Here is a 17,377-nt window from a genome sequence, read left to right as displayed (position 1 = left end):
ATGAGAGACAATATAGTTTATATAGCACATCAATATTCAGATAGCTCTAGCATTCTATAAGATCACTAATACTATAACTGTTAACTTTTAATTTCACAATATTTGCCTATTAGAAATTTGCTTAATCAGGGAGACAACCTCTCCTTCCCCCCTCCCTTTGTTTTCCTGATGTGGTTTAAAACTGGTTCTTAAAGAAAGCAACAGAAAAATGCTGTTTGTCATTACTTATCATTTACACTATTATAGTTCTCAAAAAGGTCTGGGGGCTTCTTTTTGTCAATCCTAGCATTTTAATATAGATATTTTACAGTTCCTTACTATGTTGAACAAGGGAGGTAGGAAGGCAGGCATGGTGAAATTAAAAGTCTTTTTTGTTGCTTTGAAAGTGCATTTGTCTTGCATTTCCTGTTAACACAGAACAAAAGCAAAAGTCGACTTTTTCACCTTAAGCACATTCCGTTCATTTAAAAAGATCTAGCAATATTTCGCCCACTATTATTTGCCAGTGGGATAATTATAGTTTGAACTTTTAGATTTTGCTAGTCAGCTGATTTAAAGCAATTTACTGCGTTTCTGACAATCTTAGCCAATGACATACTGCAGATTATTGTAGGGTTTTGTGAAAAGCAAATGACTTTAATACATTACTTTAAGCATGCAACTTAAAGTAATGATTTATGAGATGATTATCAGTCATCTTATTTATGAAGACTGTTGGAGGCCTCAAAACCCAGATGGTATTGGAGGCTTCAAATTTCCATAGCACAGAAATCTATGATTTGCTGTGAATCCTTTCAGCCCTCAATAGATGGGAAAAGATTGAAATGCTCTGGAGATGAGTCCTCTTTATTTTTTTAATGAAAGGCTGTATAATATATTTTCTGTATAGCTGCAGCAGCTGTCAGCGAGAGCATCTCAGTTCAGCTCTATTATGGGAGAACCAATACCCCATCCTATGGCATCAAGATACACTGAGGGGCCAGCACTGATTGACAGCTTGTCACCATGACGTCTTATTCCATCTCTGTTATGGAGAAAATTAATGTCACAGCACCAGCCTTATGACTCGCTGTCATCTTATAACTGCTCACCTTTTATCAATGCTCTAAATAACATTTCAAGCCCATCGTCTCACAGTGGACAATCCGGTCAAGGGACATTAAATCGGATGACTGTGAAATGTCATAATAAAAATGGAATGCTAACAACTTCTTCACTAAACTAGCTTCTCTGGTTTTTAAACTGTGACAAGGGGGAGCAGGGGTTCAGCATACCCTTTCTGAAAAGGTCACAGAATCTCTCTTTTGGTCTGCTACCCATTATGGCCCTCCTCCCATCCCAAAAGGAATTAATCTTTTCATACAATTGTGATAAAATGGTTCAAACAGTAATGCCTCTTTAATTTGTAGGGCTCTGATGTTCTGCTACAAATGGTTAAATGACAGTAATAGAGTCATTTTCCAAGACTATTTGATCTGATGGCAGGGTCAGTGCATTTACTCTTTTCAGTCTCAAAAACAGCGCAAAATACATTTTTAAATAGAAAGACCTCCTTCTAAATACTTAAAAAAATAAAAAATAAAACTTTATAAATAGTTTTAGAGTAAAAAAGATCATGAATTTGTCAGTTACCCCATAATGTTTACTTCAGATTTAGTGAAGAATAACAACACTAATATTGAAGATTTCCTGTAAAATATGTAGGGATAAAGATTTGCTACAAAAATATGTTGGACATGGCTATATATATAGTATACTACGAATCCAGAATTATTGCAGCTATGTATGGCTCATGTTGATGAACCAAGTTATTCAGCTTGTAAGTAAACAATGTAATGTCTGAAATAAACATATTGATAATCAGAGTTTTTCAATGTCATACTTTTTTTAAAAAATGATGTTTCTATTTTCTATTAAAATTTGCTTAAACTAATAAAAAACTGGGGGAAAAGAGATGTAGGTCCAAGAGTTGTGATTTACTGGCTATTTGCTTATTATTATAAGATAATCACAACAATGAACATCCTTTGCTTCATATTTTTCTGATATACTAGAGACCAAAATGCATATTTCATTAAAATTAATATCTGAGAAATGCATTTATCTCCCAAGATAGTCTGACAGATCAGCTTGCCTTAGTTGATTCAAAAATCTGAAATAATACTGGCAATCATTACCATTACCATTTTTAGATTGTTTAGTACATTTCTTAGTTCTTACTTGATTTTAAAAATATAATGGTTAGCCTGGCTAAGTCACCTCTATTAAATGGTGTTTATAATTCTATTGGTGTATGATGTGTACAAGTACTTGCAAGCAGCTGATTCAGTGGAGATAGGTAAAATAAATTTGCTGAAGCACACATCCTGCTAATCTGTTTGAAGAATATTGTACAGCAATAGTACTAGCACTTCATATTATCTGCACAGCCTGATAAGGTACATCTTTATTAAATTCACTTATTGTGAGGATGTCAACTATAGAACAGGAATATTTTAAAACAAAAACAAACAAAAAAATTAAACAGCCCTTTGTTAGTCAGAATTTAGCTTAATGCAGTGTCTAGAGATAACTTTTAAACACCTGGCAAACCTATACAATAAAAGCTTTGTAATTTTAGGGGAGATAGCTTTTCTTCTTTGTGTTTAGTTAAGTCAGTTTTAGTGAATCCAATATTAATAAAAGCTGGAGTAAGAGCTCCCCTTGCTGTTCCTTTACTAAAACTACACAATTGATACAAGGACAGGATATTTTTCAAAATGTTCAATCCAGATTTTAAACATTCAGTATCCTTATTATATCTTTATGTTATATTTCTAAACTACTAAAATATCTGATTCTAATAGAACAAATCCTTGAAGGAAAGACTTTTTTTAAATAACAACAAAGTTGATCCATATATAAAATCCAATTCTTCAGCTACTTAAAGACATTATTTGTTGGCAATGTTCAGTAAGGAAATGTCTTAATTATAACAAGAAGTTAACATTTCAGTGAAAAAATAAAATCAAGTTAAATTATATTTATTTATTAAAAATAAACAGAATAACCTTTTATCACCATAAACTGGAGAAAGCTACCCACAAGTTAGTACAGATGAGTTACTATATATAGTCCTGAGTGAGCAACAGGTTGATGGGAAGAAGAGACAACTATGGCTGCCATACTAAACTGACATTCTAAGAAAAGAGACTTCAACAATTTTTTAGTACTTATTATGTTGGTTTCTTAACCATTCTCTTGGGGTGGGGTGGGGGGGTTATCTAGAAGAACTCTGACTTCTGGGCTCTTTTGGACACCAGACTACTGTAAGTGGTGGAAATTGTGACCAGAAGGATCTCATCCCCTATTTTTACCATTTGGTAAAACTGTATTGTATAGTTTTACTGTTAGCTAATGGGAGCTGGACTATTATGGCAGCATATAAGCCAAATAAATGAGTATGCAAGTAAGCAAGTAAAAAAGTAAGTAAGTAAGTAAGTTTTCCTTTTACATTTCACTGTTTATCACTGTAGTCTTATGCAAAAAAAGAGAAAAAGATGCTGCATACATATCTTTTTAGGATTTCTTTCTGTTCCTTTGGGTCTTCCAAGGCATTCATTGAGAGGTCAGAGATGCTGACCGCGGCTGAAGCAGTCAATGTAACCAGCAGTACCAGATGCCCTTCGCCTTCTTCCAGAGGCAGCTCTAGCTTATGAGTGTGCTCTTTGCTTAGAGTTGACAGGTCAACCTGGCACCTAGAAACAAACATTTTGATTAACATGTCATTACGTTTACAACAATGCTATGAAATACTGTGAACTCAGTTACATATAATGAATCATATTATATTTACTTCTTGTTTTCAGGATGAAATCTTCAAATTCATCTATTTTGTCATTCAGCAAAACAGATATTTTATAGTATCATATTCCTGCCTATGAAGTTGAAATGCTAGAAAACAGAGTAATAGAAATGAAATGTACTTTTAACTTCCTTGTATAACTTTTAAAAATTCATAGCAGGGAATCCAATATTTATTTATTTATTTATTTATTTATTTATTTATTAGTTTTTATAAACCGCCCTTCTCCCGAGGGACTCGGGGCGGTGTACAGAGGAAGGAAGGTATACAGATGACCAATAAAAATAATAAAAAACAATAGTGAAAACAAACTGGGATCCCAATTAACGCTATCATGCCAGGCCGGACTGCTGGAACAGGAAAGTTTTTAAGTCGCGTCGGAAGGTACGGAGGTCGGGGGCCATCCGGATTTCGGTTGGTAAGCTGTTCCAGAGGGCTGGCGCACCCACTGAGAATGCCCTCCCCCTGGGGGCCACCAGCCGACATTCCTTGAGCGGTGGCACCCTGAGGAGGCCCTCTCTGTGGGAGCGCACAGGACGGTGGGGTGCTGACATTGGCAGAAGGTGCTCCCGTAGGTAGTCCGGACCCATGCCATGTAGGGCTTTGTATGTCATTGTTAGCACCTTGAACTTCACACGGAAGGCAACCGGAAGCCAGTGCAGCGCACGGAGGAGAGGTGTGATATGGGAGTATCGGGAGGCTCCCAAGAGTGTCCGTGCCGCTGCACTTTGCACCAGTTGAAGCTTCCGAGTGGATCTCAAGGGCAGCCCCATGTAGAGAGCGTTACAATAGTCTAGGCGAGAGGTCACAAGGGCATGGGTGACTGTACGTAAGGAATCCAGGTCCAGATAAGGCCGTAGTTGGCGAACTAGTCGAACCCGGGAGAAGGCCCCCTTGGTCACAGCTCCTATGTGGTCTTCTAGGGAGAGCTGCGAGTCTAGGAGGACACCCAGGTTGCGGGCCCTATCAACCGGGGGTAGTAACTTGTCCCCGATGTTAAGCAATGGGACGTTCTGAATATCCTGGCTTGCCGGAACGTACAGCCATTCAGTCTTGTCCGGGTTCAGTTGAAGCCTGTTCCTCCCCATCCATTCCCGGACCGCTTTCAGGCAGCGGGACATCACGTCTAGGGCATCACTGATATTGTTTGGAGTTGAGATAAAAAGCTGGGTGTCATCAGCATACTGATGGTACCCTACTCCAAAACTGCGAATGATCTCACCCAGCGGTTTCATGTAGATGTTGAACAGGAGAGGCGAGAGGACCGACCCCTGAGGGACTCCGCAAGCGAGAGGCCTCGGGGTCGACCTCTGTCCCCCTGTCAGCACCGACTGTGAGCGACCCTGGAGAAAGGAGGAGAACCAACGCAGAACCGTGCCTCCCACTCCCAGTCCCCTGAGGCGTCGCAGCAAGATACCATGGTCGATGGTATCGAAAGCCGCCGAGAGGTCTAATAAGACTAGGACAGAGGAATGGCCCCTGTCCCGGGCTCTCCAGAGATCATTCATCAGAGCGACCAATGCCGTCTCCGTGCTGTAGCCCGGCCTGAAACCCGATTGGTACGGGTCTAGATAAACCGCTTCATCCAGGATCTGAGGAAGTTGGTGCGCCACCACGCTCTCAACAACCTTCGCAAGGAAGCGAAGATTGGAGACTGGACGAAAGTTATTCAAAGAGGATGGGTCTAAGGTGGGCTTCTTGAGGAGAGGTCTCACCACCGCCTCCTTCAAGGCGGTGGGGAAGTGACCCTCACTCAGAGAAGCAGAGATGACCGCTAGGAACCAGCCTCGTGTCCCCTCTCGAGCTGCATAGGCCAGCCAGGAAGGGCACGGGTCCAGTAAGCATGTGGAGGAGCTCAACCTTCTCATAATCCTGTCCACTTCCTTAGGAGTTACAGGATCAAATTCTTCCCAGATGACGTCGACAAGACTGTCCATGTCTTGTTCTTCCATCTCAGCCCAGTTGGAGTCCAGGCCAGTTCGAATCCGAGCAATTTTATCCAGCAGATATTGACCGAATTCCTCGGCTCGACCCTGCAAGGGTTCCTCCCTCACCTCTTGGTTTAATAGGGAGCGAGTCACCCTGAACAAGGCAGCCGGGCGATTATCTGCGGACGCGATGAGGGTGGAAAAATAGTTGGATTTTGCCACCCTTATCGCAGCGAGATAAGACCTGGTGAGGATTCTTAGTCGCAATCGGTCGGATTCGGATCGACTGAATCTCCAACGGCTCTCTAGGCCCCGTCTCCGACGCTTCATCTCCCGGAGCTCCTCGGTGAACCATGGGGCTCGCTGGGATCTGCGCCGGGTCAGAGGCCGCAAGGGTACAACTCGGTCCAGAGCCTCCGTGGCTGCCTTTTCCCAGGCTTCCACTAAGGCATCCGCCGAGCTGTGAGCAGGGAGTGCATGCGTGTCCCTAAGCACTGCCTGGAACTTATCAGGGTCCATTAGGCGCCTAGGGCGGTACCATCTGACTCGCACCGTGCACCCACGGTGGGGGGTGGCAAGGGGGAAGTCTAGCCGCAGGAGGTGGTGATCGGTCCATGACAGGGGCGCAACAGTTGTGGTACCCCCACCGATATCATCACGCCACCGTCCAGACAAGAACACCAAGTCTGGGGTGTGGCCTCTCTCATGAGTCGGTCCAGAAATTATTTGCGACAGGTCCATGGCCGCCATGGAAGCCATGAACTCCCGAGCCAGTTCGGACGATCCTCCCAGGGACGGTAGATTAAAGTCGCCCAAGACCATGAGTCTTGGGAATTCAACCACCAACCCTGAGAGGGCATCGAGTAGCTCGGGCAGGGCCGCCGCTGCACGATTAGGTGGTAGGTACGCCAGCAGCAGGCCCAACTGCGCCCCTGGGCCGTATCTCAGTAGGAGAGACTCACACCCGACCATCTGAGGGACGGTGGTCTCTCGCGGGCTAAGGGATTCCCTGATGATAACTGCCACTCCCCCGCCCCTCCCGTGAGCCCGAGGCTGGTGCAGCACCTGGAAACCTGGCGGGCAGAGGTCAACTGCTAATGTTGACCGAACTCCTTTTGTTGACCGAGCAGCAAAGAATGAAGTTCCCCTGTTCACTACAGCCTCTGATTGCATGGTCTAAAAACTACTTTAGATGGGGGAGATCTTGATTTGGGAGGGAAACATGGAGATTAAAAGTTTTATTGGTCAGATTTCAACATATGTAATATTGGCATTTAACCAGAGATGTAAATGAAATCTATCCACCTTGGTTCAGAGTGCAACACATAATGTTTGGCCACACATTCAACACTTTTTTCTGGAAACACAATTTATAATGATATACCTCCACCTATGGAGATGGGGAAAGAGACAGAATTTTAGAAGTACTTCCCAACTAGTGCCTAGTAAGTCAGAAAGGAAAAGGATAAGCAGATTTTGTGCTCCAGAAATCAGCATCATATGAACTTCATAATCTGGACATGGAGGTGGGTGAAGAAATAAACCTATCTTTGCACATTATTTACAATTCCTGTGCGGCAAATTCCTTGCTGATAATGAACTGTTAATAGGCAAAGCCCTAACCTAAGCATGAAAACAGATAACAGGCAAGGTTTACAAGAACTATTACCTCCAATTTAATTTTAAAAGTTGTCTAAGAATAAAAAAACCCCAAACAAACAGATAGACTCCCTTCAAGAACTACATCTATCCGAGGAGCCTTGATGGTGCAGTGATTAGAATGCAGTATTGCAGGTGAGCTGCCCATAGCCTGTAGTTTGATCCTGATGGGGTTCAAGGTTGACTCACCTTTCCATCCTTCCAAGGTCACTAAAATGAAGACCCAGATTGTTGGGGAAAATATGCTGACATTGTAAACTGCCCAGAGAGTCCTATAAAGCACTATGGGGCAGTATGTAAGTCTAAGTGCTATTGTTATTGCTGTCTGCTTATTTAAAACCTATAGCTGCCCATATTATTTCAAAGATCATATTACAACTTCCAATGTAATATATATGTCAGATAGATAGAAAGTACTGTACAGCCAATAACTGAGTTAATTATCAAATATTATCAACAGAACCCTAATTTTGCAACCTAATTCTTTTGAAATATAATTTTGAAAAGGGATGATTTTAACTAATAAGATCTTCCATCAAATTTAAAAAAAACTATTTTCCTACAGAATTAGGCAATTTCTAAATGTTATTTCTTCTTTTAAATACAAAAAATGACTTCAAGCAATTCAAAATTATATGTTCTCTTCTTCAAAGCTCATTCTCATACTATAAGTTATTTGTAGACAAACCTGCCCATAAAATCATCCTTTTTGCCAGTATCTCTGTCCCATACTGTAATATCAATAATTCCACCTCGTTCCTCATAAAGATGTAAGTCAAATTGTTCCCTCCACCTGGGATTCAAAGTTTTTGACATTATCTAGAGGAAAAAATAAAAAAAATATTTCTGAGTTATGATGCTTTTTATCTCCAAGAAAAATAGTATTTTGACTATTTTAATAGGTATATATTTACCTACTTAGTTTTGGATTTAAATAATATTTCTCTTCTGGATAGCAGGAAATATAACATTTATCCACATTTATTAAAATGGTCAATGAGAAACATGTAAAAATTTTCTCAAAACACACAAAGAAGTATGAAAATTATAACAGCATATTATTTATTGCTTTAGCACATTCGCCTTTTACATCACAAAAGAAATGATATACCGAGTTTCTAGTTTGTTTCTCCTTCAAACTCTTAAAATAGATTAACTTTTTTCTTGCTTAGAGACACAGAAAGATGAAACAGATGTTACACCTTTTTTCAATCTGACATTCATAAAAAATTAATTTCTTTTCTCAGCATTTTTCTTTCCTTTAAAAAAACCTATAATAAAAAGAGCTGAATTATTAAAAACAAACATTACATAAAAAATAAAATAGGACATTCCTCATCCAATTCTCAAAAACTACATAAAATGTATCATTTAATTTATTGCATAAGAGTTTTATTCCTGACCAAAATAGTATCTGAGACAGGAACACAGTTCAGACCCTGTCACATGACTTCATTTTGAAACATTGGCAACCTGTTTGCATTTATGATCAGTTGCCAAGTACTTTGCAATCATGTGGTCACAATTTGCAATTTCTCTGCTGCCTTCCTCAGAAAGTTAATGAGGAAAACAGCAGAGGAGGTTGAAGTAGATGGGAATGTTGGAGTTTGAGGTTTATTTACCCAGCACACCAAGGAATTTCCTCTCCCCTCTATGTAGGGAAGTAAGAATCCTCCTGCATGCTGGAGGAACAGTCCTCAAATCTTGGAAAAATGCTAGTGAGATTTCCAGAACACTGACATTTATAGTATTTTCACCAGATTTGAGATCTGCTTCACCAGGGCATTAAGGGTTTTCCAAATCTAGCAAAAAAAAAAAAGCAAATACCATCGTTCTCACAATTGTTCTCCTTGGTCAGTGGGGAGAGGGCCCAGGACTCCCCAGTAGAGTGGGAATGCCAGGTCCTCTCTGTGCCTCACCATGCCTGGGAGGCCCAGACCCTCTTCCTGGTGCTCTGCTTAATGACCTATGTGGCTGCTTAATGACTGCAACTGGAAGGTCTAGGATTGCTACTGTTGAGTGAAGCAGTCACACCGTGTCTCCCTTAATGATCACTTTGCTCAAAACTGAGATTCTAGACCCCATTGTGGTTGTAAATAGAGAATTACCTATATTCTTTTTCAAATTAAAAGCCAGTAACTCATGGGATTAATCTTTGAGGTCTTCTAGACCCATCCCCTTCCCAAAGCAGAAATCTTAAGGCCATTCCAAAAATTATCCAATGTTCGTTTGAAGATCTGTAATGACAGAGTACTCATTATTCTGGAGGGCAAGATGTTTCACTGTTTATTAACTGATTATTAACAAATTCTTCTTTGAGTTTGGATTTCTCTCTGTAAAGCTTCCACCTATTTGATTGTTATCCTACCTTCACACTTAGGGAGAGCAAATCTACATGCTTTTCTCTGTGATGGCCTTTCAAATATTAGAAGACTACCATTAGGTATCCTTTTAGCCAGGGCTTTTTTTGTCATAAAATGCTCAGAATGGAGTTCCGGCACCTTTTTTGGATAGAGCCTTATAGGGTAGGGCAAGGTGGGTTGTATGACATGTGTGAGTTCCGGCACCTTTTTCTTTTACAAAAAAAGCACTGCTTTTAGCTTTATATTCTAAAATCCGAACATATAGTTCTTTTAATCCAGGGGTGTCAAACTCGCAACATCACATGACGTATCACGACGTATCGTGACTTTTTTACCATTGTCGGCAATGGGATAGGTGCAGTTTTGGCATGACGCATCCAGCCCGCAGACTGGCAGTTTGACACCCCTGTTTTAATCATTCTTCACAAGGTTTACTATCCAAACTTTACATCACTGTTGGTGTTCTCCTCTGCACTTTTTCCATTTATTCAACATCCTTCCTGTACTTCTTGTTGCGGAATCCAACATTTATCTGTATTTTGTGGAATATAGCCTAATGCTCAAGTATCTGATTAAGCCGAGGTCTAAAATCATATAATTGTATTTGGAGATTTGATTTAGTAAGTCACTAGCTTTAAATCTAAAGTTCCAACATTGCATAGTATTAAGGCTAATCGACACTTCACTATTTCAGTAGCATAATAATATAATAATCAAGACCTGCAAATAGAAATACAACGACTGGCAAAAAAGCAAAGGTAGTACCAATAGCAATAAGTGCCTTGAGTGCAATTCCAAAACAACTGGAGCACCACTTGAACATATTTGACATTGACAAAATCATCATCAGTCAATTGCAAAAGGTGGCCTTACTCAGAACAGCTTACATCCTGTGACAATATCTGTAACACCATCAAATATCCATATTTGTCTATCCCAGGTCCTTAGGAAGGACTCAATAGGTGGATAAAAATGTCAAATCCAGTTTGCAATGAACCATAATAGTCAAACAGCAATTTCAACAAAAAAGTGCTGAAGTTACATTTAAAAAATTCTACCACAGTCTCTAATAAATAGTTTAAGAAAGTCAAAAGTTACCTTACTCTTGTACTTCTGATGTCCCAGCCGAAATTTCACATATGGATCACTCAGTCCATTTGAGTCCATGGCTTTGAGTCCACGACCTTCAATTAAAATGATACTGACTATTCCTCTCCATAGCTGAGATTTTCTGTGCAGGTCTGACAGACGTATACTCTGGGTCTGAAACTTCAGGTGCAGAGAGAACTCTCATTTACTAAATCAGAAGCAAACAATAACTTTGTAATTTGTTTTTAAAACAGAATGGCTATTTTAAGAAAATATTTAGGAAAGGTAGAAACATTTCTTAATGTTTAGGAAACTTCTTTGATGAATCTTTTTGATAAAATCTTGATGAAAACAAGATTTTAGAATAGCAAGAAACAACTGCATCTTATTCTTTAGTATTACTCCGCTTTTGAAAAAAATGGAAAAAATGGAATGGTGATTATATATATAGGAAGTCTTTGGTTAGTGGGCAATTTGTTCTCTGGCAAACAAAGAATTATTTGAAAGTTCTTAGATGATGTTTGTAACTAGCAGCTACAATGTACTTGACTTGCAATAAAAATGCACACCCTAATCTTTTATAAATCTGTTTAGTAGCCTCTCAACTTTTCAAATACACCATATTCAGAAAATCTAGTACTTTTGTTATCTTTCTTATAATGAAGAATAATTTATAATATTGCTTTGCTTGCAATTACCCCTAAGTCTTATTGTCACTATAATTTATATCCAACAGTTACTCAAAGCATGTCAAGGTAGTTAAGAAAAACTACAAAGTACTTTTGAAGTTAAAAAATAAAAATAAAGAAAACACCAAGAGTTTCTTTTTTAAAACGATTGCAAGCAAAGAATGAGCTGAATTTAAAAACTACCTTGATACTATATAGTTTGAAAGAAAATATGACAATAAATAAAATAGATATTATATAAAATAGTGGTTTGTACATATCTGGGGAATCTTCTGGGCATACATTGAAAATTAAAATAAAACCTTTTGAACAAAATTTTCATTTAACTGGCTGAAAAGAATGTTTACAAATTAGCACCAGCATTTAGCCTAAGAGGTATGCAACTATCTACAACAAGATTCCAGGACAAATAATTAAGAACAAAATATCCATAATATCTGAAAACAATGCCTTAAATCTTGATTGTGTGAATGAAACATATTTGATATTCATGAACAGGATTACCCAAATCCTCACTGTCCCTACTGCCTCTTGAACATTTATTCCTATGCAGGATAATATAAGGAAAAGTAAAAAGCATAAACATTAGGTGAATAGAGGCCCATTTTAGGATCAACTCTTTCTATTTTTCTTCTCGTCCATTTGAGAAATCATATTTGTTAATAATTGTCTTCTTGTTACAATCTCTAATTTGAATTATTTCTTAATTAAGAAATAATTAATTAATACAAATAAATCTTAAGATTTATTTTCTCATCTTTTATCTAAATAAGCATCAGTTCAAAATATTTTGTGACAAGGGATGGGTGCATCCATCTTGGTGCTCTTTGATCTCTCAAACAATTTTTGATACTATACTTAGGACTCACTGTGTGGCACTGATTACCCTCCTTCCTCAAGAGTCAGTTTCAGTCAGTGTTACTGTGCGGAGAGATCATGTTTGTGCCTTTTCACTTGGGGGGGTTTGATGCTCTCATCTCTCCTATTTCACATCTATATGAAACTGCTGGGTGAAATCACACATTAATTAAGGCTTAGGTATCATCAGTATGCTGATGAAATCCAGCTTTATGTATCAAATCCAAACTGCACAGGTGAAATTGTTGATGAGGAGTACTCGGTGCTCTCTGAGCTTGGTTGTTTTCTTGCAGATGTTTCATTACCCAAACTGGGTGACTTCACTATCATAAGCCCTGATGAAGTTATATAGTTTGGGTAATGAAACATCTGCAAGAAAACAACCAAGCTCAGAGAGCACCAAGGACCTCTCATTTCAACCCTAAGCTACAAATTTTCTCCTTTATTGAAGTTGTTGATGTACTGACCCAGTGTTTGGAGGCTGTTCAGGTTTGGATGGTGTGAAACATACTTTACTCAGTCCTGACAAGAGTGACTAGCTATAGTTGTTTGGTCCACCAAGACCGGGCATGTTACTCCTCTTGATTTTGGATGGGGCAGTACTCTCCCATTTGAAACCATTGTGCAACTTGGAGTTCTCGACTTGCAGCTATTGTTCAAAGAACAGATAGTACATTTGCCAAGAAGTGTAACTGCCCCCTCCTTTTGGAACAGCACCCTTCTGGAGATATGGACTCTGCCTTCTCTTCTGGGAAAGCTGGATTTGTTTCCAGGCCTAGATTAATGTACTTTTCGGTCTGCTGTGATCACTTCCTGTTGCTATTATGACCATATACTCTGGGCTGGCTGTGTTGTTTTATGTTTTTTTATTATTTATTATTATTTATAATTATTTGTTGTTGTTGTTGTTGTTGTTGTTGTTGTTGTTGTTGTTATTATTATTATTATTATTATTATTATTATTATTATTATTATTATTATTATTATTATTATTATCTGACTTTGTACACTATCCAGAATCTTTTGGAGGGGGCAACCATAAACAATTTAAATAAATAAAAGTAATCAGGCAGATGCTAAAATTCTAAGTAATCTGATATTGAATATTGAATTGAATATTAGACAAAAAAAGAAGCCTGACAGTAAATCCAGTACATAAGAAAAATGGAATCTACACAGACTTGAAACAAACAAACAAAAAATTGTAAAAAGAAAGACTTTTGTGAAAAGGTGACTTTCCGCAAAACAAAACATGGTTCAAAATAAATCCTCTGAGATGTTGGAAATGATATTTGTGAAGTTCAAATGCATAAATATTTAGCTGCCATAAATTATTTTTGCAGGTTATCTCAAGATTGTAATCTACCAAGTCTTATTACTTGCTCAAAAAATACAAGTACATGATGATATCCTGATGAATTCCTAAATTGATAATGCAGCATAACTGTCAAGGAAACATTTTATACTCTTTCCAAAGAAGTATAACTTTAGCAATATTATAAAGAGCACATACTATTCACAAGTCAATGCAGAAGCAGAAAGAGCTGTTGAAACTGCAAACTGAATTTAAGAACAAGAAAATTCCTTCTTAAATGTATTAAATCACACAGCTACTCTCATTCATGACCCAAGTATGACCCAGCACAATTATTCACAGATAATTAGCTATGAATCTTTTTTCTAATGCTGAAAACAAACATGTATTTTATTATTCTTATTTCAAGAAAGACTATGCATCAGATGTAAAAGCAGAAAAACCTCTACAAATTCAATAATGACAACAATTACTGGGTGGTCACCACCAGAATTTGATCTCAAATAAAAATTAAATAATCAGAAGGAATGGTAAGAAGTAGCAACTATCTAGGAACAATTGTCAGATACCTCAGTCACACCGTCTCAATACAGCTATATCTAGAGAGGCAAAAGCTATCTTATTCATAGGTACATACACAAAGAGGACCAAATGGCATAGGATTGCTAACAGACAAGAACTCCAACATAAACTTATACCAAATGATAACAAACAACAATCAGTGTTAGATTTTTGTTCCTTATTTTTAGCATGGAATTTATGAATTCTAGAAGCAAAATGTTCTAGAACATAACCTTATGTATCTCTACAGGTTGAAAATAGCAATTGTTTCTAAAGTGATTAACAGTTTATTTATCATATTAGTGTCAGAAAACTTTTTGTTGCGTATTTAGTTCAGTTTATGATTTAAAGGAGGGAAAATATAGTGAAGCACTATAACAATGAGGAGGCAATAATATCTTATGAGGCATAGTGAACTTAAAAAGAAGCTACAGCACTATTGAGGGAGGCATTTTACTATAAAAAACAACCTTAGGATAGATATTTTATATGTTTAAAAAAAAACTATTGAAGTATATGAGGTAGATAATGAATACAGTGACAAATGGATATAAATCATCTTGGAGCATGTAACAAGCAATGAGAACAAAGCTCCATTCTATACTTCTTATCTGCTTTTAAATTATATGCAACAAAAGTTGCATGCATATCAGCATTTTAAAAAAGAGGAATAGAAATATTATATTTCTCAAAATAGAAACATTCATATTACCTATTAAAGTAGTGTCTTTTGTCATTCCCAAAACTACAGGAAGCAAAGCCAGTGACCAAAGTATGTATATATTCATATATTCATATTCTTGCTTAAGAAAGTCTTTATTTTATAGTTATACTTCACATTTTTTAGATTTGTCTGCCACATTGTCATAATGATTTTATATATATAATATAAAGGAATTACATACATATATATAATATATAAATAGAAATTATGTACATATGTATAATATATGAATAGATACTGATATATACTCTGTCTTGACTACATTTAGGTGCATTCAAATGTTCTGAATGCATTTCTACCTTTATTATTTTTCTAAATATCTCAAGGTGGCGAACATACCTAATACTCGTTCCCCGTCCTATTTTCCTCACAACACCCTGTGAGGTGAGTTGGGCCAAGAGAGTGTGACTGGCCCAAAGTCCTGCTTAAGGCAGGACTAAAACTCAAAGGCATTAGGTTTCTAGCCTTAACTACTGGACCAACCTAGCTCTATATGTCAGCTTTTACTAAAGTATATATAAAAGATTTTTTTAGTAATTAAAGAACCATTCCATTGTCATGATTATACAACAGAGAATAATAAAAGTTACAGAGAATAAGCTACATGTCACAGCCTGAAGTTCAACGTGAGATATTATAAAATATCAGTTATTTCAAGGCTACATGTCAAGAATTACCTTACTTGTTCTTTTCCAACTCTTCCTCATTAGCATTGTCTGCAAATAAAATAGATCATTTTAATCACCTTTTACTTGTTCATATAGAGGCCAACTGTCTTCTAAATAAGTAATGTACATGACAAAACATCAGACAAGTTTCAAATAATTAAAGACAGAAATCAAACAGCCACAAACGTTCACACTGAAACACAATTATGATTTAAGCTCCAATTATTTAATGAAGAAAAGAAATTTTATATGATAACCTAATGATGTATTGAACATCTCAAAAAGAGCAAGAAATGAAAATTATCTGGAAGTAGGAACATCCTAGTTCAAGCTACTCTTTCACAGAGCACAAGATATATAGAAATTCAAGATCTCACTCAGCAATATGAGAGAGGAATCTCCAATATAACAAGTACTTATGATAGGCATCCACAGACAAGAAAAGGTCAGTTCTGAACAGATATGAGCTGTGATGGCGCAGTGGTTAGAACACAGTATTGCAGACTAACTCTGCTGACATTATTAGTTTAATTCCTTCTATTCTGATCAGCTTAAGGTTGACGTTTAAAATGCTTCCCCCTCCCTTTCCCTCCAGTCCGCCAACCGAGAAAGGTTGGTGTGTTTATTTGCATTAGATTATTTAAAAAACAATTTTAAAAATTCAGGCACTATTTTGTTATGCTTAATTTTTTAAAAATGATTTTTTTTTAGAAAATGCCTTAGCACTAATTTAATAGTCAGGTCTGAAAGACTTCATGGACACAGCTGTCTTTTGGCATTCCTATTACAATATGAAAATTTCAGTGGAGGCGTAAAAGCAGAAGAGACTTGGTACCACCTTTTTTTTGTGAATATAACAAACCACCATGGCATTGATTTTCAAAGGCCCAAACTACCGAAAGTTCCACTTTGATGATATGTTGCTATGCACCTAATATCAACTAGGTTCCCCGAGTAGCATCCCAAAAATTAGAGCACTTGGAAGATTGAATGTTGAACAGTATCTGAAGATAGAAGAATGATTTCCTGATAGTGGAGAATGATCTTAGCCAAAGCTATGCACACAGTGGAACTCAGGTGTGAAAGCTACACTGAAAAATATCCCAAAATCAAAGAGATATACCAAAGTGATACTACAGGAGTCTCTTGATTTAGGGAGTTTTTCTTACAAATAACAACTGTAGTTAAGATTATAGTCATGAAGCCTAGATGAAGAACAAGTAAAAATCAGAGTTGATATCTGAACTTGCATTTTTTTTTAGTATTACAGTAGAAAGGACTACTCCAGTGAGCTGATGTGTATTAATCAAGACCAATAAAGGCTTCATGTGTAGGACAATGTTCAGCCATGGTAGAAAGCAACAGTTAACAAGAGGTCATGGAACCAAGAGAAACTAGGGACTGTTATTTCCCAAAAGCAGGATCAACATAATGGATTTCTCTCCTTTTACCACTAAAATCCTGAGATGGAGGAAGAGAAGAGCTTTGTTTCTGGTGTAGAGAACAAGATCTTGGTAGACTTCAATTACAAATTTCTTATTTTAAAATTGAGACCCAAATCTGTGTGGACAATAGAATTGTAGGCAGAATTGAAGATGGAGGAAACTGGCAGGGTAAAAGATCCACAAATACAGGGCCCAGTATTTGGAGCAGACGTCTTTTTGTTTTCTTATTTAATC

At 37.5% G+C, this 17,377-nt stretch overlaps 1 protein-coding gene across 1 annotated transcript in view; it reads right to left on the bottom strand.

Annotated features, from left to right (window-relative positions):
• The window catches only part of MCTP1 (multiple C2 and transmembrane domain containing 1), a gene marked incomplete at both ends in the record, with an annotated part of 162,850 nt that overhangs the window by 102,617 nt on the left and 42,856 nt on the right, over positions 1-17,377 (bottom strand). The window contains 4 exons of the mRNA XM_083353508.1: positions 3,551-3,737; positions 8,120-8,250; positions 10,893-11,063; positions 15,708-15,746. Of these exons, the coding sequence (XP_083209634.1) occupies positions 3,551-3,737; positions 8,120-8,250; positions 10,893-11,063; positions 15,708-15,746 (528 nt within the window). The remainder of the gene's footprint in view (positions 1-3,550; positions 3,738-8,119; positions 8,251-10,892; positions 11,064-15,707; positions 15,747-17,377) is intronic.

This window comes from Vipera ursinii, assembly GCF_947247035.1.
Source record: "Vipera ursinii genome assembly, chromosome: 2".
NCBI classification, from domain to species: domain Eukaryota; kingdom Metazoa; phylum Chordata; class Lepidosauria; order Squamata; family Viperidae; genus Vipera; species Vipera ursinii.
This window is presented reverse-complemented; position numbering and strand designations above follow the sequence as displayed.